Source organism: Sciurus carolinensis, chromosome 3 (genome assembly GCF_902686445.1).
Source record: "Sciurus carolinensis chromosome 3, mSciCar1.2, whole genome shotgun sequence".
Classification (NCBI taxonomy): domain Eukaryota; kingdom Metazoa; phylum Chordata; class Mammalia; order Rodentia; family Sciuridae; genus Sciurus; species Sciurus carolinensis.
Window position 1 is genome coordinate 62,773,452 of NC_062215.1, and position 23,594 is coordinate 62,797,045.

The following is a 23,594-nucleotide window of genomic DNA, read 5'->3' on the forward strand; positions in this document are numbered from 1 at the left end:
ATGATCCTTAGTCCATTTTTATTTTAATTATTTTATTTTATTTTTTGGTACTGGGGATTGAACCCAGGGACGCTAAACCGCTGAGCCTCATCCCCAGCCTTTATATAGAGACAGGGTAGAACTGAGTTGCTTAGGGCTTTGCTAAGTTGCTGAGGCTGGCTTTGAACTCTCGATCCTCCTGTCTCGGCCTTTCAGGCCCCAAACTTGCAATCCTGCCTCAATCTACTGAGTCAATGGAATTACAGGCTTGCACCACTTGGTCTGGCCTTGGATAACCTTTAAATATCATAACTTAACTTGAGGATGCTACTGGCATTTAGTGGGGAGAGGTCAGGGATGCCGCTAAACAACCTACAATGTGCAGGCCAATCCCTCATAACAAAGAATTGTCTGGTCTTTTCCAGATTACAACCCCTGCTTGAGATGTACTTCAGAACCAGAAGCCAGGTTCTGAGGAAGGAGTAGGGGTGAACATTTGCAGGGCCAAACACAGTGAGCAAGCCCCATGTTGTCTGCGTTTCCTGGTACTGCCTTTCTTCCTCAGTCCACAGATCCTGGCAGTGGGTTAGTGTCCATGAGGGGGTGCTTAGAGCTTCAAGGGAACATGCTCACTGTGAGGGGACAGGGAGGGAGGGACATGCTGGCAAAGTGGGAAATGGCTCAGATCAAGTGTCTAGGTCTGAGGTGTCCCCAAAAAACTCCTGGGTGACAATGCAAGAAAGTTTAGAGGTGAGATGATTGGGTTACAAGAGCCTTAGCCTGATCAGTGCATTAATCTACTTGAATGGTTAACTGGGTGCTAACTATGGGCAGGGAGGGTGTGACTGGAGTGGTATGACACTGGGGTGTGTGCCTATATATTTTATCCCTGGTGAGCATAGCTCTCTGCTTCCTGGTTGTAATGTCCTGAGCTGCTCTCCTCCTTCATACTCTTTCTTTTTCCTTTTCTTTTTTTGGCACTAGTGATTGAACCCAGGGGTACTTAACCACTGAGCACATCCCCAGTTCTTTTTATATTTTATTTAGGGACAGGGTCTCACAAAGTAGCTAAGGTCCCACTAAGTTGCTGAGGCTGGCTCTGAACTCCCAATCCTCCTGGATCAGCCTCCCGAGCAACTGGGATTACAGGCGTGCACCATTGTCCTTCCCACTCTTCTACCATGATGTTCTGCCTCATCTTGGGACCAGAGCAATGGAGTCAGCTATGGACGGAGATCTCTGGAACTGGGAGCACCAAATAAATTTTTCCTTCTCTAAAACCGTTCTTGTCAGGTCTTCTGATCACAGTGGCAAAAAAGCTGAGGGCAATAACCCCCTTCCCGACACTCTCCTTTGTCTCTCTCTTTCCCTTGAGTTCCCCATGGTGGCATTCTCCAGAAGGGCTTTCGCCTAGCAAGAATGCTGCTAAGAACTGAGTCATCCTTGTTGGGACCACAGCAGGAAGGGGAAGGCCCAAGGGTAGCCAGAGCTAGAAACATGCGAGAGAGCTGGGGTTCACATCCCAGAAAGGGTTCAAACTCAACTAACTCCCCAGGAGGTACTGATCTCCATCGACAGCTGAGGGGGCTGAGTCTCAATGGGTTGCACAAAGTCACAGGGCCAGAAGAGGTAAAATGAGGGCGTTGGGCTCATGTTCTGGAGAGGGGAGAGAGCAGTGGTTTACCACTATCCCATCACTGACTAGGTTGCAGCCTAGTTTCTACATCTATAAAATGGGGAAATAATGGTGCCCACTTCACAAGGTGGTGCTGAGGAGCAAATGAGCTGACAGTTATAAAGTGCTACTGCAGTGCCTGGCAGTTTGTAGTTTTCCTCTTCTTTCTTCCACGCAGGCCAGAGGGTCAAGGTTCCGTGTGGCCCTCCAGATGGAAGATACTGGCTCATAACTCTGCTGAGTAGGAGGTCAACAAGAACATCTTCCATCCGAAAGAAAAAACACTCTAGCCTTGTTAGCACCAACTAGTGGAGAAGCTAGCTAGGTCACAGTGACTGGAAATAACTCTCTACTGATTCTCTGTCGCCCTTTTGCACCCAAGAGAGCACAGAGTCCAGAGGTCATCCAGCATATGGCCCCTAGGTGTCTCACCTCTGTGTGGCTGAACACCCCTGGCTTTTACAGCACTTGTTTCAGGGGGCAATTTAACATCATGTTGGTGTGATTATTTGGGTCCATCACATCCTGTCTCTCCCCAAATTTCAGGGCCTCAAGAACAGAGAATGGGTCCGATTGAACCAATCCTCCTATCTACAGTGCCCAGAACCTATAGATTAGCGCACTTTTATTGAATAAATGTTACTTTCTAAGTAGCCTTATTGGCAGATGTGAAATACATTAATGAACTCGGACCCCTGCACACTAGCAGGGAAGGATCCAGAGAGGATGTGAAAGCCACCAGGATCAGCTGGGTAGTCAGGCGGGTTTGTCAGGGAAGACACCCTGGAGGGGTAGGGTGAGTGAGGTCAAGGGTGTAAAAAGCAGAGAGGGGTGGCCTGGAGAGGACAGGGAGAGTGAGCCAGGAAGGGGACGGAGGATCACAACTCAAGCATGTTATCTGCCTACTTCTGACTTCCCTCCTCCCACCCTGCCCTTGAATTTCTTCATGTATAAAAGGGGGGACTCCCCCAGAGGCCGCAGGTGTTGGGTAGCAATGAAGCCCATGGGCCCCTAGCAGAGCACCTGGCACGTGGGAGCCAGACAGCATCCTCCTCTTTACATCAGGGACTGAAGACCCAGAAAGGGGAGAAATAGGGAACAAGGTTACTGAGGCAAGGAGGCTGGTGAGCTGAGAGCATATCTACCTCCACCATGGCCATCCCCAAGCCACCTCACCAGGCCTGGGACACAGCATGAAGGGACCAGAGTGGGGTGCAAGCTCAGAAGCTGCCACTCTCCACTTGCCCTCCCCCCTTCACTTGGAAACAACCTGTTTGCTTTTCACCCCCAAGTCCCAAGCCCCAAGCCCTCAGAAGGGACTGAGGAAAAGGGGAGAAGCAGTGATTCTTCCCAGCTTCATTCCGAGACTGCCCTTACCCTCCCTTTCTCCTCCATGGTTGCCCAGAGCTACTCGGTTCAATTCCAGACACTATTTGAGAACTCCTAAGTGCCTGGGAGCTGCCGGTGGGGCCCACAGAGATGATCAGGGATTGGAGTTCCCAATCTCATAACAGCAGATGCATCCCACAAGTAACTATGTGACCCTCCCAAACAGCAAGGGGGCCAGCAGCCGGTTATAAAAGCTTCACAGGGACAGGGCATCTGAGCAGGACCTGGTAGCACCACTCGGGCTTCGGCACCACAAAGACCCAAGTTTAAATAAAGCTCTAGCGCCACTGGCAGTGCAGTCTCAGGCAATTCTGTCTCCTCTGAGACTGTTTCCTCACCTGTAGAATGAAGACAGAGCACACACCTCACAGGGCTGTGGTAGACCTTAAATGGGGCAACAAGGTCTGCAGCTGTGATGATGACGAGGAGATGGAGGAAGGGGAGAAGTGACCATGTCAACTCACCTCCATCCTTATCAGTGGATTCTCCTGCCAGCTGGAGTCTGAACCATGAACAGACTTTACAATTTACAAAGCATTCTGCTAACACCGCCTCATGGAAAACTCGTGACAGCTGTGTGAGGTCAGGAGGGAGGAAATGCTCAGGACCTTCACAGATGAGCAAACTGGAACTCAGAGAGGGTGAAGAACCTCCCTAAGGTCACAAAGCTACAAAGTGGTAGAGGAGGGACAGAACCCAGATCTCCTCTGTGCCTTGTGGCCCTTTTTATACTGCACCTCCCTGGAGGGGAGACAGGAGTTAATGACCTATGGGGAGCAAGACTGTGGTTCTGGCTGAGGAATCCCCCACATGTCAGCTGAGCTAGAGTCCCCACTACTCCTTCCCAGCATGCAATGTGGCACTCCCAGTTGAACTGAACCATCAGTGGTCTGTGACCTTGACCCTGTGCCAGGGTGCTCTGCTCCGCCGAGGCCTGGGGAATATCTGAAGGGCTGGGATTTAGGGTTCATCCAATACCTCTGTGGGCTCAAACTAAGAGGAGAGCAACAGAGTAAGGCATTTTGGGGAGTGAGAAGTATGTGTCTGTCAACACCTGAGGTTCTGCTACATCTGGGGCTACCACATGTAGCAGGAGGGACCCAACCCCAGAAAGGAGGTGGGCTGCAAACGTAGATTCCTTGTGCAGCATGTGCTTACTAGACTGGGTCCTTGCAGTGCTCCTGGTTCCCCACATCTCTAAAAGCTGATGAGAAAAGTCTAACAGATCTCACTCACCAAGGACTGAGTATCACAGTGAGCCAGGCCAGATGCCCCAGGCCATTCTCTCAACAGTCCTTCAGGATAGTCAGTGCTATTAGAGATGAGGAAACTGAGACTCAGTGGTATTACAACACTTGTGCAATGTCTCACAGCTAGAGAGAAGATTTTCATCTTTCTAAAACTTAAGTTCTGGGCTGGGGATATAGCTCAGTTGGTAGAGTGCTTGCCTTGCAAGCACAAGGCCCTGGGTTCGAACCCCAGCACCACAAAAAAAAAAACAAAAAACAAAAAACAAAACTCAAGTTCTTTCCATTCTCTGGGTTGCTGAAAGTAAGACTATGATTGCTGAATTATGAGTCAACTTGACTGAACCACAGGGTGCCCAGGTATATGTCTAAATATTATTCTGAGTATGCCTGTGAGGGTATTTCTGAACGAGATTAATATTTAAATCTGCAGACTGAGTAAAGCCAATTACCCTCTTCAGTGTGGGTGGGCTTCAGACAATCCACTGAAAACCTGAGTAGAACAAAAGGCTGAGTAAGAGGAGACTCTTCCTAACCGACTGCTAGAGTTGGGACACTAGTCTTTTCTGGCCTTTGGACTTGAACTGAAACATCAGCTTTCTTGGACATCAAGTCCACTGGTTTTCACATTGGAATTTCTACCATTGGCTCTTCAGGTTCTTAGGCTTCTGGACTTGGACTTGAACTACACATTATCTCTTCTGGGTCTCAAGCAATCCACTATAGAGACTGGGACTTCAGCCTCCAAAATCACATGAGTCAATTCTTTCTAGTAAATCTCTTCACATATTATGTGTATACACACACACACACACACACACCCCCCTTACAGTTTCTATTTCTCTAAGGAACCCTGAGTAATACAGAGACCAATCCTTGAGCTTTCAGGTTTAGTTGGCTGCATATTTGGATGTAGAAGGCTCAGTCACCAGGCTCTGCCAGAGGTCAGATATCTGAATATCTAGAACAAAAATCTGATTTGGCTGTAAGTTCCCACTGTTCTCAAGTTCCCAACAGGAAGCCCAACCAAGCGAGATCAGCCAAGTTGCAGAAACCTTGACTCTTTTTTTTTTTTTTTAACCAAAACATCCCCAAGTACTCAGGAAGAGATGTGGGCACCCCCTAGACACCCCAAAATAAATAGCAATACTTGAAGTGTCCACTAGGTGGGGCCAGCGATGCAGCGGAAAGGGCTGAAACGCATAGGCTGGAATCTTCACTGCTATTCCCAAGTTGGGTAAATTGCTCCCTACACCTATCTGGAGTGGCTTCTAGTCCAAGGTGTAAAAATCAATATTAGAGGCCCCAAGCACTTCAGCGAATTGCCAATTTGTAGCAACTCTAAATTTCAAAGTCCTCAAATTAGGTTATTCCCTTATGAGCTACCAAGCAAAATGGATAGCCACAAAGTGAAGTCACTGCCCTAAGCTCCAGAGTACCTGATAGGGGCATCTCCCCATGATGTGTATGACCTGTTTCACTAGAGGAAGCGCCAGACAGTACCTTTCACCAGATAATCTAACAAGGAAGGAACAGGGACAAGAGGCAGTCAGGAAGGCAGAAAAGGAAAAGGAAATGGCAAGGACCTGACCCTGTGCGGAGATGCTACAGGACATCTTCCTGCACCTGCTCACAGTGGGGTAAGATCTGTGTCTCTGCCTGGGCATCTCTGAGCCCTGCAGTTGCCTGAGACTGGAAGGCAGAGATGAGGAGCAAGAGTTCTCTCCTTTCCTTCCCTTTGGTTGGAGTCCAGATCCCAGAATTCCTTCTTCTCCATTGGGTACAAAATCCTGTCCCTGCCTGTCCAAGACAGTTTTCTCTAACCCACCACCTCTTTTTAGGACACTGGAGAAACAACACCCCAGAATGCTAGCTCAGGGGCACCTGAAGGTGACCAATACCCTTGCCCACCCCCTCCACCTCCCACCTGCACCCCCCATCCCTTCCCAAACTTGTACTTCCTGGCAGCTGCTGAGCTCTGCGGCCTCTGTTACCATGGCAACAATGTGGCTTCCCCCAAGTGGGAAGCTGGTTGCCAAGGCCCTTGTTGCCAAAGGCTATAACAGCCACCCCAGTGCGTGAAGAGGGAGTGAGAGCCTGTGCAGGGTGGGAAGGAGCAGGGGGTTCTCCAGAATGGTAGAGTCCAGGCAGCCTCCAGATGGAGTGGGGGTGCTAGGCCCCAGAAAGGGGAAACGTATCACACAGTCTCTCAGTGATGCTCTTCTGTGGGCTTCAGAGAAAATAAAAGAACCCCCACAAAACACACCTGGACAAGCCTGAATCAAGCAGGACCAGGCTCTCCTACAGCTCACCCCTCAAACACTCACACACCACCAAGAGGAATAGCTTTGATTCTTCTCCCAAACTCCAGAAAAAGAGCCCTGAGGAATCTCTGTCTTGCTGGCTCATGTGTCTCAGATGCACACACACAAGCTGGGCCCAGAGTCTGTCCCTGTCACCAGGAACAGCATTAATTACAACAATGTGGCCCTTCACACATTCCTATCCCCTGCCCTGTCTTGAAGGATATGCTTAATACTCCTTATAAAATGCTTCTCTTGGAAGCAGAGCTCCTGCCTCTGTTGACAAGAAGAGATGTGGACACCATCAGGGTTTACTCCTTTTCTGAGTCAAGAGCACAGGGCTGGAGGGCTTCTGTCTCAGGCAAGACTAGAGAAGCAGCCCTTTCCAACCCTCAGGGAGCACAGGGCCAGCCTCACCTCTGCTGGGCCAACACCGGGACATACACCACCCACAGGCCACCCATGCAACCACTGTCCAGCCTGGGTGCAGACAGAAGGGTCTGGTCTTTCCTGGAGCCTCCTCCCCACCCTGCCAAGCAGAGAGACTGCAAGGTAAAGCTGGAGGAGGAGGACTGGTTGTCCAGGAGGTATGGAAGCAGATGCTGATAGAAGAGAGGAGTCAGGTGCAGGGGTGGCAGAGAGCAGCAGGTAGGGGAAGAGGAATGGTAGTCTGAGGGCGGCCCCCAGTGGAATGAGAGGACCAGAGTCCCGAGAACACCAGGTCCATACTCCCCCAGTATGGCCCCAGAGCCCAGCCCAGGACACCCAGGTTGCTCTATTGCCCTCCCCTGAAGCCTTCTCTCCCAAAACCCCAAAGGAAAAGAGGTGTATACCTACCCCAGGTGCCAGCCCCTCGGGTGGGGTGGGAGAGATGCCATCCCCACCACCCTGGCTGCGGGTGCTGAGCTGGGGTGACATGGTGGGCGACTCGTCGATGTATGGCATGGTCTCCGAACCCTCTGGGGGCCCCTTCTGCTCCTCATGCCCCTCTGCGTCGTAGTCGTCGGCCCCGTAGCTGAAGTCTGAGACAAGGAACAGGAAAGGCCACTGAGAGTCCTCCACAAGGGCTGCCAGGGACTGGTAGCGCAGTGGGCGCCGGCGGCGGCCCCCGGCTGCCATGGCCCCGGCCGCACCATGCACACCAGGCCGGGGCAGGGGCTGCGCAGGGGCCCAGGCCTAGGGAGGGGCGGGGAGCGCCAGCAGGCACCGGGCTCTGCTCGGTCACAGGCTGCTGGGAGTTGGGGAGGAGCGGCTCTGCTGTTGCCACCCGCTTAATAGCATGTCAGCCGCGTATTTCGAGCTGTTGTTTCCTTTGCCTCCTGCCTAATTCCACGTCTAAAAATTAACAGTGGGAGCAGGAGGCAGGACGCTTCCAACTCTCCTCTCTGAGTCACCATTTTGCTTTTTATAGGGAATAAGGAGTGGGGGCGGGCAGAGCGATGTCACTTCCTCAGCCCCTCCCCCTTAGGTACCATTTGTACACTGAGTCCCATCCCTCCAGGGGGGCAGGGAAGGCTTGGAAGGGATGTTGAGAAAGTGAGCCCAAGGGGTACCTCACCCCTCTAATTCAGGCCCTGGGTGCGGGACAGAGCCCAAGGCAGGCAGACGTGGGCGAGAGGGCTGTGCCCAGTCCTGGCAGGGACACGGTGAGCAGCAGACTCCTCAAAAGCCGGCACTTATGTCTATAATTCCAATGTAGGCTTCCTTCAGAGGAGGAGGGAAGGGAACACAACAGGAAGTCGAGCTGTGTTAACCCCCTCAGTGCTTGTCAGCCCGTTGGGCTCCAGAGCCCACGTGCAACCCCCCCAGCCGAGGATTGGACCATCAGGGGACAGGGTAGCACCAGGGCTTGGCACTGAAAGGGTTACAGGGGCAGCCTCACACAGGCCCCTGCATCACACACTGGCTGGGGAGCTCTCCTCTAGCAGGGTGAGGGCCTTCCAACTTGCCCAATCACTACCCCTTGGCCTGTTTGCATTCCACCAGCCCAGAATGGAGAGGCCAGGGCAAGGTCCGGCAGGGCTGCTTTCAGCTGGCTGGTGTTGGATCTCCTCAGGCTGGGGCCACTTTCTGGAGATGCAGGGACTCCTCTCTAACTCATCACTGGCCAGGGGCTAAGAGCATAACCTTTGGAGAACAATAACAGCTGGCACCATAGTGTGTAGGGGGGACATAAAGGTTACAGTCTGTCCCTCTGAGCTCCCAGATAGCCTCACGTCTCTCCTGCACGCTGGACTGCCCAGAAGCTGCATACAATTGTTAAATAGTCCTGAGCATCTTCGAGATGGGAGGAGTGGCCCAGTATCTTGGGGTCATGCCCAGCGTGGGGAGGAGTCTGGCGGCGTCTGTCCCATTGTCTGCTCAGACATTGCATCCTCCCTGGCATACCAGCTCAGAGCACTTATAGCACATGGCATGCTGGTGTCCTTCTTGGCCCTGCCTGTTTGTTCCTGAGCCCCTGGGACAGGAAATGAGTATCTCAGCCATCACTGTGTGCCCAGCACCCCTGGCCAACCCACAGCAGACTCACGGCAAGTGTGTGTGGCAGGAATGAATGAGAGGAAATGCACCGTCAGGCTCAGGTCTGACGTCTGAGCCAGGCCCTAGCTAGCCAAGTTTTCTGCAGAGACCCTGACTCCTCCTCTTCTGTCACAACACACCGGTCCCCAGGCAGCCAGCAGCCTAAGAATGGTGTCAACAGGTCACCAGGGCACCCAGCCACGGCCACACTCAGTCCAATCTGGCCCTTTGGCAGCCGAGAGCTTCCCCCAGGCTCCCTGCACCTGCTTCTGCTGATGTCCTCTCCAGTCTCTGAACTGATGACCTATTAAGCTGTCAGGGAACATGGGCTATTTATTTCCTAAGACAGGCCATGCACAAGAAGAACACAGGCCCTAATGACAACCCAGGCACTGAGATGTGTATGCCATATATTCAGGAAACAGGTCCACTGCCCCTTCAGGCCACAAGGCCCGTGTCTGTGGCCGGCAGGAGGTGAGCAGACTCTAGTATTTCCAGGGACAGGAGGAAGGAGAAAGGCAGCGTCAGGTCTGCAGAGTCTGGCACTGAGGGGCCTGGCTGTCTGGAGAGACCTGCTCACTTGGGCAAGCTCAGGAGGGACTCGAGATATCAGGTTGACCTCCATCTCTCCTCCAGCAGGCTCCAGGTTGGTGTCAAGGCTGGGGGAAGTGAGCTAGAGTGGATCTTGGTCTGTTCAACAGTTTAGATTCCAGCAGGTCACACCAGGGGTCATGGGAATGAAGCCCTCACTCTCCAGGTATTTCCCATGAGCAGAAAAGATGACAGGGAAGGTGGCCTGTCTCACCTTCACCTCACAACATGGAACCCCACAGGGAGGAAGGTCTCTGCTGGCCTTCCCCTAGGTGGGCACAATGTATCAGAGGGACAGATGACCAGGTCCCCTGCCTTTCAACTTAACTGTGAAGTTTTTTTAAAAAATTTTATTAATTTTTTACTTGTTCTAATTGGTTATACATGACAGTAGAAAGAATTTTGACACATTGTACACAAATGGAGCATAAATTCTCATTCCTCTGGCTGTACATCTGGGAGGTTCTTATTCCCCTAATTCACAGAGAAAGTAACTGAGTCCCAGAGACATTTACCTATGGACACAGAAAGAACCGAACCCAGACCTGTCTGCCTGCCTCGAAGCCATCCTTTCCCCTTTGAAGTTCCCTCCAGAGAAATCCTCCTACTCTGCCCTCCTGATAGGAGAGACCCAACGAAGGGGAACAGGAGAGCCCAAAGATGGACTGCCAGCACAGCGGGCAGGCAGGATGGGGACAAGGTCCAGAGAGCTCTCTACAAGCATTCCTAGAGCATTCCTCTTTCATTCCTACCCTCCATAAAATCCCAAGAGGCCAGGAGACACTTGCCAGGAAAAGGAATACAGAAAAAGATTGAGAAACCAATGTTTCAAGAAAGAAGGAGCCCTGGGGGAGAAGGAAACCTGCCAAGCACAGGCTTCAGCCTACCAAGGCCACAGGTGGGAACGCCAACTGGACTGCAGCTTGGCCACCGGGTCTCTAAAGAAAGAAAAGGCAGATGAAGTGACAGTCAATTCCATTTCCCTCTTGGTAACAGAGATCCCATTGTATTTGAAGTGGCAGTATGCCCAGTGACCAGTTAAAAAACTACTTTTCCTAATGCTGTGGGCCATGTGATCAAGTTTTCACCCTGAGATGGATTTGTGTGGGACTTTAAGAAAAGCTGCTAAAAGAAATGCACTCCTTATTCCCCTCATTATTCCTCCTTCTGTTGTCAATATGGAAAGCAGGTGGGATGGCTGGAGTTCTAGCAGCCACACTGAACCATGAGATGACCTTGAGAATAGAAGCCAGCACTGAAGATAGCTGAGCAGGATAGGAATCTCTGCTGCAGGATGGGCTACCTCTGGACTGCTTTTACACAAGAGAGAGAGAAAATGCCAATGTTCTTTAAACCATTGTTACTTAATTTTTCCCTATGACCTTCGTTATTCCTTTTCAGTCTCTTTGGTGAAATCTTTCACTGCCACAACCCCTTTAAAGATATTGGTGTCCCTTATAGATCCTTACAATAGAATTGCACTTATCAACAAAAAGGTAAAACAACATAAATGACTCTCACAGACATTATACTAAGTGAAAGAAGTCAGACGCAAAAGAGCACATCCTGTGTTTTGTTAAATGAAGTCCTCGAATAGACAGAATTAATCTATGGTTGAAAAAAATCAAAATGATCGTTGCCTCTGGGGTGGAGCAGGGACAGGACTGACTCGAGTGGGCACAAGGGAACTTCCTGGACTGATGGAACTGTTCTGTATTCTGAGAGGAATTCGGAAGACAAGGGTGGACGCATTCATCGCAGTTCATCAAGCGGGACTCTTCAGATCTATGCAGTTCCTGAATACTGAACTTCAGTTAATGCTATGCCTGCCACCCAGGTGCAGTGGTACACATCTGTAATCCAGAGAGAGTTCTGGCAGCAGATTCATCTCTGATTATTTCCTGGGCCTCTTCCCTTCAGCAACCTCAAACCCAAGCTTTTCCTGAAGTTAAGACCCAAGATTGGGGCTGGGGCTGGGGCTCAGTAGTAGAGTGCTTGCCTAGTACGTGTGAGGCCCTGGGTTTGATTCTCAGCACAGCATACAAATAAATAAAATGAAGATTTATCAACAATTAAAAACAATTAAAAAAAAAAACACAATGACAAAAAAAAAGATACAAGATCATTCAAGTAGGAAACCTAGGAGTCTTCCCAGATTCCTCCTCCTTCCTATGGCTCATCTCCTACACCCCACTCTCCCTTCTCCTTCCCAGCCTCACCGACTCTTTTTTTTAATTTTTAAATTGTAGATGAACACAATAGCTTTACTTTACTTATTCATTTTATGTGGTGCTGAGGATCAAACCCAGTGCCTCACAAGTGCGAGGCAAGTGCTCTACCACTGAGCCACCATCCCAGCTGCTCACCAACTCTTATAGGATGATTCCAACACTCCCTGCAGCAGCCGGATTGCAAACCTGGTCTCCATTTACTTGGTCACAACCCAAACTCCTCAGTCCAGAGCCCTTCTTGGATGGCACCTGCCTCTACTTTATAGGAATATACTTCTGCCCTGTAAGACTTCTAGGTTCCTGTAGTGGGTTAAGTAGTGGCACCCCCAAAACAGATGCCCAAATCTTAACCTCTGGTACCTGTGAATGTGATTTTGTTAGATGTAATCAAGTTCAGGATCTTGAGATGAGATCATTTTAGATTAACAGGGTGGGGCCCAAATCCCCACTTGTCCTTCAGAGAAGCGGAAGGGGAGATGTAGACACAGAGGAAGCTGCGTGGAGACTGGAGTGAAGCCGCCACAGGCCAAGGAACACCTGGAGCCGCCAGAAGCCAGAAGAGGCAAGAATTCTCCCCAGTAGCTTGGGAGGGACCTGCCCACCCCTTGATTGAGGATTTCTGGCCTCCAGAGTGTGGAGAATAAATTTCTATTGTTTTAACTTACCAATTTCGTGGTCATCTATTTTGGCAGCACTAGGTAATGAATACAGTCCCCAAACACAGGCACTCCTGGGTCTTTGCACATGCTATTCCAGGGCCTAGAACACTCAGTCCTTGTTTATCTGCTAAAAGCCTATTTAGCTTTCAAGTTCAGCTCAGATGCACTCTCTCCTACCAACTTCCTCTGTGTTCGTCATACAACAATATCTGGGTATGTAAAGTACTTATACAAACCAATGAGGAAAAAAGTGAAAACCTCAACTTTCTAAATGAGCAAGGGACATGAACAGAAAATTAAAAAGAAAACTAAAAATGCTCAACAGATACATTTTTAAAAATGCGAACCTCACTTGTAAACAAAGAAAATACAAACTACTTCCCCTTCTTTGTTGTAATTTCCCTATCAAATTGGTGAGGGTTTCTCCCAGTGACTTGGGAGACTAAGGAGGATCTCAAGTTCAAAGACAGTCTCAACAATGTAGTGAGGACCTAAGCAACTCAGTAAGATCCTGTCTCAAAATAAAAAATAAAAAAGTCTGGGGATGTAGCTCAGTGGCAAAGTGCCCCTAGGTTAAAAAAAAAAAAAAATGTGGGAGGAAATTATGTGGATGGGGCTGGGGATATAGTTCAGTTGGTAGAGCACTGGCCTAGCATGCATGAGGTCCTGGGTTCAATCCCACACACCACAAAAAATAAAATTATATGGATGATATCCAGGTATAGTGGCGTATACCCATAATTTCAGTGACTTAGGAGGATCACAAGTTCAAGGCCAGCATGGGCAACTTAGTGAGATTCTGTCTCAAATTTAATAAAAAGGGATTAGGGATACAGCTCAGTGGTAGATGCCCCCAGGTTCAATCCCCGGCACCATAGATAAATACAACAAGATGTACACCATCTTGTTAAGTGAAAAAGATTAATGATAGCAATGTACAGTATTATATGTTTGGAAAAAATAAAAAGGTCTATACATACATGGAAGAAAGCTTGGAAGGCTATAATATGAAACAATTACAGAGCCTCCAGATTCTGGGAATTTGGAAGAAATAAATGCTTGGTTTCTGATCCCCAGGACACCAGAAGACACTGCTTGTTTTCTACCTAGTATCCATTTCCCTGCTTCCATTACTTTGGCTTTATTTTTTATTTAAAAATTTTTTTGGTACTAGGGATTGGACTCTGAGCCTTGTGCATGCTAGGCAAAGTGCTTTACCATTGAGCTAGATCCCCAGTCCTTTTTAAATTTTATTTTGAGACAGTGAGTGTCTTGCTTAGTTGGTCTTGAACTTGGATCCTCCTGCCTCAGGCTCCGAAGTACCATTACCTTGGTTTCACATGAGGTGGCAATGGTCCCTGTTCCAGGCAAGATACCTACTTTCTCTGTCTCTTTTACTACCAGTAGTGGCCATTTGACATCATTCTAGCCAGTGAGACCCAAGTGAAGCATCCTGGGGCATCTGGTCAGGCTTTCTTCACTTTGATGATTAAGAAGGGCTTATTGCCGGGCATGGTGGCACACGCCTGTTAATCCCAGAGGTTTGGGAGTCTGAGGCATGAGGATCATGAGTTCAAAGTCCACCTCTGCAACTTAGAGAGGTTCTAAGCAACCTTTTTGTAATAAAATACAAAAAAGGGCTGGGGATGTGGCTCAGTGGTTAAGTGCCCCGAGTTTCAATCCCCTGTATCCAAAAAAAAAAAAGTCTTCTTGCCTTGAACTCAGATGTGATGACTAGAGCCATAGTGGCCAAATTGCTGCCATGAGAAAAAGGTCTAAAAAGAATAGAGACACTTCTCTGATAATACTGAGCTACTGAACTGCACTAAAAACAGCCTACTTCCTTTTTTGCTAAGTGAGAAAGGTAAATTCCTACATATTGGGGTTTTGGCTACTTTTTAAAATGAACGCATTTCTAAGTGATTCCTTTACAGTCCAGGAGAGGTAGACAGTCCAATAAGCAATAATACTTCACAGACACAGTGAAGCAGAGAAGGGGGAGCGGGCAGCAGTGGAGGTGAGGGGATGGCTGGAAGGACTTTGGCAACACTGCCAAAGATGTGATAGAGATAGATTGTCAATCACAGAGGCTAAAAGCAAAGACCCTGGGTTCGGACAGCCTGGGTTCCAGCCCATGCTCCATCCCATCCCAGCCTCTGTACCTCAGAAGAATGCCTGGCACAGGGTGACCATTTACCAATAGACTGACTTAATAAATTAATGTGAAAGGAGGACTACAAAGGGATGGGGAGCACAGGGCCACTGTGAGGGTTCAATTGGATGGATAACACATGCAAAGAACTTGGCACATAGTAAGCACCCAGTAAATCTTAGCTTCTATTATTAATAATATCATTAATTGAACCTTGAAAGATGTGTGGGTGCTTGCCAGGCGGGTGGGGGACAGGAGCAGAGTTCTAACCAACAGGAGGAGGCCTGGCAATGGCACGAAGTGTGAAACAGCAGGGTCCCTTAAGGGGACTATAAATAGCCAGGCAAGGCTGGAACACGGAGTGAGCAGGAGGGTGAGGTGACAGCCCTGGGGAAGTGGGCACAGACCAGCTCACCCCAGGCCTCCTAGCTCAGTTAGGGGATAGGCAGGAATCAGAGGGGTCTGCTGATCCAGCCCACCACCCCAGGGTCTTGCCTGCCCTAGGAGTGCTGAATCTTGCTAACTCTAGGCAAGTCTCCCTGACACATGCTCCTCGGTCAAAATGCAGTCACAATGCAGGCAAAACCTGGGACTTCCAGATCTCCTAGCAGTCACCTAGATAAGTGACCACACATGAAGACAGGGGTACGTACTGCAAGCCCATAAGAAAGCCTGAGTCCTCGAGGCTGGACAGATGACAGAACAGGAGCCAAGCAGTGGTAGAACAGTAATGGGGACCTCAACACACTCTTCTCAGGCAATGCAGAGAACTGGCTTGCGGGAGGCAGGTTAACCAACTAACTGACCCTTGTTCCTACCCTCTTAAGCTCTGCCAGATGTGAAGGGAAGAAGTGCCCAAATACAGGAGGGTGAGCTATTTACACCAATGACCTACAGATAGAGCTGAGAACACAACCCCCAACAAACTGAGGGAAGTCTGGGCCCCTTCCAAACTTTTCCTGGGCACACCAAGGACCTGAAGATGCAGGACAAAGTTAAATCTCAGGTCTGAAATGGTCCTGTCCTCCCAGGAAGGGTGATACAAAGGCTGACTATAGGTGACACATTTATTTTCTGTCTGGAAACTAATGACGGGAATGGGGAAGGGGAGGAGAGCCAAGGGAAGCCCAGGCATGACCATCATTCCCAACAAAGCAGCATCAAAAGTCTTCAGAGAAGCTGGGCACAGTGGCACACACCTGTAATCCCAGCAGCCCCAGAGTCTGAGGCAGGAGTAGTAAAAGTTCAAGGCCAGCCTCAGCAACTTAGCGAGGCCCTAAGCAACTCAGCAAGACCCTGTCTCCAAAAATAAAAAATAAAAAAGGTGTGGGGGGGAATGTGGCTCAGTGGTTAAGTGTTCAATCCCCAGTACCCGCCCCCCCCAAAAAAAAAAAGTCTTCAGAGAGCCAGGTTTGGTGGCGCACGCCTATAATCCCAGCACTCTGGGAGGCTGAGGCAGAATAATCACAAATTCAAGGCCAGGCTCAGCAACTTATGGATACTCTGCCTCAAAATGAAATTAAAAAGGGTTGGGGATGTAGCTCAGTGGTACAGTGCCCCTGGATCAAGCCCAGTATCTTGCCCCCCAAAAGTGGCATACGGAGGAGGAAGAGATCAGCTTTCCATATGGTCTGAGTGTGCAGAACTGGGGCAGGAGCACACTGACTTTTTTCTGGGTCCTGATGAATAGATTGATATAGGTGAAGCTCAGGTCCAGAGCAAGATGGCTCTAGGAAAATTAGGACAACCAAGGCATATGTGATGATCTGGAGTGCAGCCAACAGTCCCCATACAGGTTGTCAAGGATGGTAGCAGTGGGAATGGAAAGGAAAGATGTGGGAGAGTTGACAGAAAGTGCAGCCAGGAAGGGGGTCCTTTGGGTTTAGGTGACTGAGGGCTATGGGTTGGGATAGTGGGAAAAGACCCTGAGTTCAGGTTTAGGCAGGGTCTGGACTGGGAGGAGGCAAGATCATGCCTGTGGAGGAGCAGATCTGCCATTGGACTGGTGTCTGTTCTAGAGACGCAGATCTGGGAGCCAGGTGACTCTGGTCAGCCGAAAGTCAGTTGCTACTTTTTTGGGATACCACCTGGGCCAGATCATGCTCTTTGGAATAAAGGGACCAGGGGAGGTATATGAGATACAAAAACTGCCATCAAACCTACGATGGTAAGATCATCATCTTTTACTTCACATGAAAAGGACAGCTACACCACCTGGACTGGGTGCTATGAAGTATGAGATGGAAATGGGATTGAAACCAAAATGCACTACCACTTAGAATAGGCCCTCCCCTTGACCCAGTGCTCTGGGGAGTGACAAGGTCAGAATCAGTGAAATAACAGGCAAGCACCATTCACCTAACACCCACAGGGGAGGTAAGGCTCCTATGGAGTCTTCTAAATCAAAGCAAGGAAAATTTTCAGTTCTCACTTCAACTCACAGCAGCATTCAAGATGGTGGCCCACTCCTCCTTCCGGAAACACTGGGTTTACCTGGCTGCCAGGACACCATGCTGTTGGTGTTTACCCGCTTACCCAACACTACATCTCACCCCTTTGTTGGGTCCTCCTGGTCCTAACCCTTTTCACTGGACCACCCCAGGACTTGAGGCTTGGGCCTCTTCCCAATCTTCTCTCACCCTTTCAGTGTCTCATTCAGCCTCATGGTGTAAAATGCCATCCACATGCTGACAATTCTCACATATATATTTATTCAGCCCACATCTTTCTCCTGAACCCCAGGCTTGATCCAACCACCTACTCAAGTTCAATATCTAATGGGCTTCCCAATGTAATGCGTCTAACCAAGGTGCCCCAGACCTGCCCCACCGCAGCTTGACCCACCTTAGCTAGTGGCAACCTCCTTCCTCAAGTTGTTCAGGCTCATCTCTGGGCCCTCTCTCTGTCTCACACCCACATGTAATCCTTCAGAAATTCCTATTAGTCAATAGGAATACCAGTGGAATATACCCTGCATCCAGCTATGTCTCATCTCCACCAATAACAACTGGTCCAAGTGATGCCAGTTCTTCCTGGGCTAACGAAATTTCCTCCTGATGGGTCTCTCTACTCTTGCCCTTCCTGCTATAATGTATTGTGTGTGTGGGGGGGGGAGTTTGCTGAGGATTGAACCCAGGGCCTCATACATACTAGGCAAGGGGTCACCTTTGAACTAAACCCCCAGCTGTCCCTACTATGTATTTTTTTGTGGGGAGGTACCAGGGATTGAATCCAGGGGCACCTAACCACTGAGCCACATCTCTAGTCATTTTAAATATCTTATTTAGAGACAGGGTCTCACTGAGTTGCTGAGGCTGGCCTCAAACTGGATCATCCTACTTTAGCCTCTCTGGTCGCTAGGATTACAGGTATAAGCCACCATGCTTGGCCCATCCTCAGCATTTAGAATAGTACCTAGCACATGGCAGGTACCCAATGTTGATTGGGTGGATAGATGGATGGATGGATGGATGATTTGGGTTCCATGAGGGTGAATACTCTGACACAGGTACTATGCGGTGAAAGATATGCCTTTGCTCTTGGCATTTTTAGTCTATTCAGATATGAAAGGCAAAACTCAGGGGAGCCTCTGTCACCTTGAGAATAGGTACCAACTGCTCACAGATCAGAAAGAATGAACAGAGAGAAAGAATGCTGGGTTGAGACTGGATACTAAGAATCACCCTGGATGAAGGGGTAGGCAGAAGGAAGACACCACTGGAGCCCAGGAAGAAGTTGCTAGAGATTAGGAGGGGAGGCAGGAGTCATCATGAAGCCACAGGAGAGAGCATCTAGTGGTCAGGTGCTGTGGAGGTCCAGGATATGGTCAAAGTGGAAGAGCGAGTCTGCTTGGGAACTTCAAGGGAATGGGGGACTTTGGTATAGCACTTTTGGAGATTTAGAGGAAACAAAGGCCAAGTTCAAGGCAAGAGAGTGAGCAAATGGACAGTGAAGAATGACATGGTGAGGTAGGGCTGCTCCTCCAAGAGGCTAAGAACAGAGCCAAGGCCCAGCTCCTTCTCCCAGAAAGAAGGGCCTGGAGATACCAGTTTTCCCTGTGCAAGGGCTGCTTCTGCTTTCAGGGAGAAGATGCTCAATTTCTCTTCATGCTGAGTAAAGAGGTTATTTCCTGGTCACAAAACTAGACAGACAGCAGGGCAGAGATCCGTGAAGTCAGACACTGGAGGCTAGGCCTGGTCTGAGTCTCCAGAGTGGTTCAGAGCCCAGGTCTGACTTGAGGGTACAGGTTTGCAGAAGACTATTAGGGAGAAGGTTGCAACAGAGTCCCTAGTCTAAGAAGAAAGTAGAAGACATATTGACCCTGGCCTGACCACCCTCACTGCTCTGAGAGGGCCTCTCAGTGTCTCCTGGCTGCCCGCCCCTTCTGCAAATATGCAGCTTATTTCTGTGTCTGAGCGTCGCTTGGACTTCTGCAGCCTCCTGGGTATGGAGACTTTTGCCCTGTTGTCACCATCTGTTCTGAGGCTGACCACCTCTAGAGAGATCCTCCTGTTCTCCTGACACAAGCCCAGTCTCATAGGCCCCATTCCCTCAGCTGTTGCTCATCCTTGGCTCCCTCTAACCCGATGGACACCGAGCCCCCAAGGCACACTGGAAGGTCAGGGTCTTCTCATCCACGCCAGAGCTGAGCTGCCACAGAGCTGCAGAGGTGAGCTTGAGTGCCAGCTCTGGACTATCAACTGGCTGGCTCTGAGTCTCTGTGAGTCACAGGTTCTCTGAGCTTCAGTTTCTCGTGTGTAAGATGAGGATCACAATACCCAGGCCCCAGGGTAGTTGTGAGAATGACATTAAATAACATAATGTAGGCTAAATAAAGTATCTGGGGCAGAAGAGCTTTCAATAGAAGTTGCCAGAAGCCAAGCTGGAGCCATGAAGGCACAGGAGAAAACAGGGTCTACAACTACAGGCTCAGGTGACCCCAGTTGACCAGAGATACTACATGTCGTGGCCTAACACCAAAGTAAGGTGTCCTGGGGAACAGTGCCTAGGACAAGCTCCCTCCTTCTCAGCACCCCCTGCCCTGTGACTGAGGAAAGAGGACCCGCATAACATAGTGGTCAAGGATATATAGGCCCTGGAGTCAAACTCTATCCCCAGTATTCCCTTTTACTAGTCATGCAACCTTGGATAAACTACTTGCACCCTCAGAGTCTCGGTTTTCTCATCTGTAAATGGGGATAACAAACAATGACTATACCTCATAAGGTTTTCATGGGGTACAATGAGAAAATATATGCAGTGCAAAACACCTCGCCTTGGGAAGTTCTAAATAAATAGTAGCTATTATCATTATGACCCCCTGACATCCTTCTAGAGTATTAAGTACCCTCAAGAATCTCCTGGTTCATAATAAACAAAACCAGGGCTTTGGTAATTCATAACTGTGTTAAGTCTACAGCAAACATTCCTCCATCAGCTGACCCACTTGTTAATTGGGGGCTATCCCATAGGGAGTTTACATGGAGTTTTAAGATACCTGTCTTCACAGTGTGTAGGTATCTCCAGAGGGGTTTGGAAGCTCCAGATGTCTGGCTTCCACCCTAGAGGCTCAAACTGAATTGAATTGAATTGATGTGGGGTGGCCTGAGCATTAGGGCTATTGAAAGCTCCCCTGGAGAGCCTATTGTACAGGAAAGCTGAGATTCATCAGTTTAAGACCAGAACTTGTTAGCTTGGTGTTAGATTGCTGGCCTGGCATGCATGAGGCTCTGGGTTTAATCCTCAGCACCACAAACAACAGCAACAAAACAATAATTCCGAGGCTATAGCCTTGAAAGCCCAATGGAACTAAGACTCGGAAACAGCCCTACGGAGCCATCAGGCAGCATGGGATCAACTCCCTGAGCACAGGGAAAGATGCCTGTAAGAGACAGGGTTTGAATCAAGTCTTGAGGGAAGAGAGGAGGAGACGGACAGAAAAGCTTTGCTCTGAGGTACACTGGGGGCAGGCAGGGAAGGCAGTCCATGGCTCATTCGCTCAGGTCCCCCGGCTCAGCCTGCAGCAACAGCCCCACCCTCATCCTGAGAACTTCAGTTAGGCCTGGAGCCTGGGCACTAGCAGCACAGAGCCAGCAGTATGACTGAGCAAAGAGAATGGGATGGGACAACTCCTTCCTGGAGGGGCAGCTGGTGTCACTGGAGTTCTCTGTCCTGACTCCGCCCCCACTGCTGGGAACAGACTCAAGACCCCCCACAGGGTGCAGCAAGGCCTCTTTGGTTGCTATGGAGACAAGATCTGATCATCCACCTCCGGGATCCCTCAGGGAGGGAAGCAAGGCAGAGACCGTGGCGCCTGGAGAAGCCCAAGGTTCCAAAGCCTGAAACAAAAGAATCTCAGGTCCTGGATAGGAGTAGCTGAGACAGAGGGCAGGGAGGAGGGTGCTTTTCAAACAGTCCTGGACCATCTGAGGGACCGCTGGGAATGCTGGCATTCTCTGCACTGCTGTACAGTGTACACAGCAAGCCCACAGCCGGGATCTCATTTCATCCTCACAACCCAGGGAGACTGTCAGAGTAGCTATTACTCCCCCAGCAGGGGGAGGGGAGAGGAAACTGAGGCTCAAAGAGGTTCTGGGTCTCATCCAAGGCTACCTGTCTAATAAAGAACTGAGCCTCAATGTTCAGCCTGCTCTTTTCCCTTTTGTGCTTCGACATAATCCCCCACTCAGGCAGTGGGGCCTGTAATTCCTGATTACTCTGTAGGAAAGGCAGTTACAAGCCCACTGATCACACAGGACTGATGATGCAGAATGGCCAGATGATCTTCCTCTATGGAGGGCAAGACTACTGCGTGTGTAGGGAAGCAACAGTCATTCAACAAACATCCCCTACCATATCACAGACCAGATGCAGTGATAGGAACTGACCCCTGGCAGTTCTCAGCACCCCTAGCTCCATCACCTGCCCCCGCTGCCAGTCAACAGGATTCCATGAGACTAGGACCAGGCCAGGAGTCAGACAGATTTGGGTCCCAGTCCCACCTCTAAATAATTTCTGGCAAGTTGCTCATTCTCTTGGAGCCTCCACTCCATCATCTGGAAAATGCAGGTAGCATAGCTGCCCTGCCCATTGCGCTGAGCTGTTCTGAAGAGAAATGAGGGATTCCAAACAAAAGGAGCATTCCACCAACAAAAAAGCATTCAGTCCATCAGACAAAACCCCAAAAAAGAGAAAACATCCTCTATGAAGTCAAGTATCCCCTGGGCATTGATATATCTGGTTTCCCCACTAGGTGGCAGGAGCCTGGAGGGCAATGGCAATGATGGTCCTCTTCTATTTACTGTGTCTTTTTCATGGCTCCTAGGACAATATTCACACACACACACACACACACACACACACACACACACACTCGGTAACTGCTGGCTGGTTGACAATTCCCTAAAAACCCTCCAAGTCTCTTCCTTTAACAATCCATTCAATTATTTAGGGTCTGGGGGCCAGGAGGTCACTCTGACACATCCTACAGGAGTTCTAACCCCTGCTGAAGTTAACAGCGTTAATCTACTTCCTGCCTCCCCTCTGAACCTTCTCAAGAATTGATAACAAGTAATGAGCCTGGACTGATCTGATTTAAGGCTCTGCTCTTCCTTCCCTCTTCTCTGCTCAGCCCCAAAGCCCCAGAAGGGGGAGCAGCAGAAGGGGGAGCAGTCAGGAGGCTGTGACTCAGGGGAATCAAGGGACCATTAAGGCATGACCTCCGAATCCAACCGCACTTATCACCCGCCTGCAATGGCTTACTCAGAGCCCCTCTCCCATATATGGTTTCATGAGTCCTTAGGGTATTCATGAAAAATTAAATGACTCTCAATCTAGTGCTGAGGAGCAAGAAGGGACAGTTCAGAGGACAGATAAGTAATGTAAGATCCAGAGGGGTTGTAAGATTCTCAAAGCAGGGCTGGGGTTGTGGCTCAGTGGTAGAGCGCCTGCCTAGCATGTGTGAGGCACTGGGTTTGATTCTCAGCACTGCATATAAATTAATAAAATAAAGGTCCATTGACAACTTAAAAAAAAAAAAAAAAAAAAAAAAAAAGATTCTCAAAGCAGTCCTGCAGGCTGGCGGCAGCCAGGATGGGAATCCATGTGACCCTCATCTGCCACCCTGAGGCTCCCACTCCTCCCTGCAGAGGTCAGCCAAGGCATTCCCACCTTACATACTCTCACTCCCCGCAACAGAAGCACTTTTGCCCATTGCAGCTGGGAGGCCACACTCCCTGGCATTCAGCTCAAGGGGCTAGCTTTCCAGCCAAAGCACCCCTGGACCTTAAAAATAATTCCACTGTTAGCAGGACACAGTGGCACACCACTGTAATCCAGTGACTTAGGAGGATGAGACAGGAGGAGTCCAAGTTCAAGGCCAGCCTGGGCAACTCAGTGAAACTCTGTCTCAAAATAAAAAGTAAAAAAGGCCAGGGATGTAGCTCAGAGGTCGAGCACCCCTGGGTTCAATCCCCAGTACTGCAAATAAGAATAATGATGATAATGATAGTTCTTACTATTAGAGCTGGGGTGTGGCTTAGTGGTAGAGCACTTGACTAGCATGCACCAGGTCCTGGTTTAATTCCTAGCACAAGAAAAAAAAAATCTTCTACTGCACAGGGCTATAAATGGGTTCCTTTCTTCCCTCCCTCAGTTCTAGAGTGCCAGTAGGTTTACCTGTTCTAAGAACAGATGAGAGGACTCACCCAAGTTAACAGCTTCTTCCTTGGACACAAACATCACCTTTCCTCCAGGGTGGTGCAAAGCCAGGTGAGAACTGAGCTCAAGAATGCAGGCCAGCCAGCTCGTTTCTGCTCTTTGCCCATGTTCTCACACGTGTGTGGGGTAC

General features: G+C 49.5%; 1 protein-coding gene across 3 annotated transcripts in view; it reads right to left on the reverse strand.

Moving 5' to 3' along the window:
• Abr (ABR activator of RhoGEF and GTPase) overlaps positions 1-23,594 on the reverse strand; it is a 190,605-nt gene that overhangs the window by 93,233 nt on the left and 73,778 nt on the right. For all 3 annotated transcript variants that reach the window (XM_047547660.1, XM_047547661.1, XM_047547662.1), the window contains exon 2: positions 7,431-7,615. In XM_047547660.1, the coding sequence (XP_047403616.1) occupies positions 7,431-7,615 (185 nt within the window). The remainder of the gene's footprint in view (positions 1-7,430; positions 7,616-23,594) is intronic.